Source organism: Ovis aries, chromosome 18 (assembly GCF_016772045.2).
Source record: "Ovis aries strain OAR_USU_Benz2616 breed Rambouillet chromosome 18, ARS-UI_Ramb_v3.0, whole genome shotgun sequence".
NCBI classification, from domain to species: domain Eukaryota; kingdom Metazoa; phylum Chordata; class Mammalia; order Artiodactyla; family Bovidae; genus Ovis; species Ovis aries.
Genome location: NC_056071.1, coordinates 67,847,167 through 67,849,514, shown reverse-complemented (window position 1 = coordinate 67,849,514; position 2,348 = coordinate 67,847,167). Strand labels below are relative to the sequence as shown.

Sequence of the window (2,348 nt, the reverse complement as noted above, 5' to 3'; positions counted from 1 at the left end):
TCAGGATTGGGAACTCATGTCCACCCGTGGCTGATTCATGTCAAAGTATGGCAAAACCAATACAGTATTGTAAACCCAAATAAACTAAAAATAAAACATTCTTTTAAAAACTAATACAATATTGTAAAGTAAAAAAGAATAATAATAAATAACAAAATTTAAAAAGACTTAAAAAAATTCAGTGATTATTACATGTATATTTTCCTCAAATTTTAGAATATGGAGTGAGTAAACATTAGCTAATCAGAAAAGAAAACAAATACGACTTTGTGTCTGACATCTACGTGGTCCCTGATGGGTGGTGGGCATTTGAAGAGTAAAGGTAAGCAGCTCCATGGGATTAAAGTCTCTTCCCAAAATCTGCCATTGTTCCCTGACAGCATCTTTTTCCCTGCCAGCCCTTGTCATCATTTCATTCCTCAAATGACAGTCTGCCTGGTCTGGGGAGGGGGACCCCAAGAGGGGCCTGAGTTCTCTGAGGGCACAGTCAGCACCCCCTCACAGGGGGAGCCCCATAGACAAGACTGCTAGTCACTGCTTTCTGCATTTTATACAGAGGTCCCTCCCGTATGCAAATATCCACTCAGGTCACAGCGTAGAAACAAAGCACCAGCTCACTTAAATTCAGGTTCCTCCTCAGGCCTGAAGAGATCTCCAGGAGTGGTGACTCTCATCTGCTCCAAGATGAACCCACTGTGGACCCTCCTCTTTGTGCTCTCAGCCCCCAGAGGTGAGTGTCTCTGGATCAGACATGGGCACGTGGGGAAGCTGCCTCTGAGCCCATGGGTCACCGTGCTTCTCTCTGTCCACAGGGGTCCTGTCCCAGGTGCGGCTGCAGGAGTCGGGACCCAGCCTGGTGAAGCCCTCACAGACCCTCTCCCTCACCTGCACGGTCTCTGGATTCTCATTAACCAGCTATGGTGTAGGCTGGGTCCGCCAGGCTCCAGGAAAGGCGCTGGAGTGGCTTGGTGGTATAAGCAGTGGTGGAAGCACAGGCTATAACCCGACCCTGAAATCCCGGCTCAGCATCACCAGGGACACCTCCAAGAGCCAAGTCTCCCTGTCACTGAGCAGCGTGACAACTGAGGACACGGCCGTGTACTACTGTGCAAGAGACACAGCGAGGGGAAGTCAGTGTGAGCCCAGACAAAAACCTCCCTGCATAGAGGCCCGTGCCCACCAGGGGGCGCTCAGGACTCAGTACAGAGCAGCGCCCAGGAGCAGGTGCAGAAGCAGCGCTGAGCTTGGGAGGCCTGGGGGGATTCTCCTAGAGATTCTCTTTCCTCCTCTTGCCCAGGAACTGCACCATAGACCCTCTTCTGTGTCCTGGTGTTTCAGTGTTATGGTTTATGTCGCTCTCAGACAACTGTGTGTATATATATATTTAATTTATCCTTGAAGCAAGGTTAGCTTTAGCCAAACACTCACACACACACACACAATACTCAGCAGCTAAAAGTTTTACTCCTTCATTTTCTTTTTCAAAGGAACTCAGTAAAACACTTGACTCTCATTAATTTCAAAACTGTTAACTATCCTGAAAGGCAACATAAGATATTCAAACATTTTAATCTTTGTTTCGTTTTTGTACATGAGGAAGGAAGAGACCCGACCTCCTTCTGCCTGTGAAACTGCACGCTTAGAATCTGGAGCGAGCAGTGTGAAAGGCTCTGGCGTCAGAGGTCCCAGTGCTGCACATGCGATGATTCTCGTCATTCACAGATTCTGTACTATAGTCACCTACACGCTCGCTTTTATTAGTGTCTTAGCATAAACACTGTTACTTTGTGTCCTTGTATAGACATTGACAGTATGGCCGGTTCACTGAGTCACTCAACACACACATTCCGGGTGAAGGCAATCAGGGTGACGCCATCTCGCCTCAACCTCTCTGAAGTCAACACCCATTCTGAGCTTATGTCTGGATCATTCATAAGGGGAAATACAGAGGTCTTCAGGTGGATTTGTCCGTGGGGTCAATGTGGAGCCCACAACCACGTGTCCTCTCTACCATCACAGTGACCGTCACTGGCACAGGGACAGGAAGCAGGAGCTGGGCTGGGCTCAGCCCTGAGGAAAGACCCAAGGACTGAGAGGGCGAGGGGCTGAGCTGACATGGGCATGGGGCAGGGGAGGGGCCATCAGGACGGGGACCCTGGGCTCAGAAAGGGGGACCTGCCCTGGGATCTGGTTCCAAGCCTCTGATAGACACACTGCTTTCCCTCCCTTGCTCACCAACCATGAAAATTCAGAAGGCGCCCATGGGGATCCCGGGGTGACCAGGGTGAGTGTGACCACAGCCTCTCTGGACTCACAGGGAAAGAGCTCCTCAGTGCACATGCCTCTTC

At 49.8% G+C, this 2,348-nt stretch overlaps 1 gene segment (V, D, J or C); it reads left to right on the top strand.

The window, feature by feature from the left end:
* Positions 1-647: 647 nt before the first annotated feature.
* On the top strand, positions 648-1,963 carry LOC114109091 (immunoglobulin heavy variable 4-59-like). The segment is given in 3 exon segments: positions 648-730; positions 813-1,224; positions 1,601-1,963. Coding segments are annotated over 3 exon segments (501 nt in total).
* Positions 1,964-2,348: the final 385 nt, after the last annotated feature.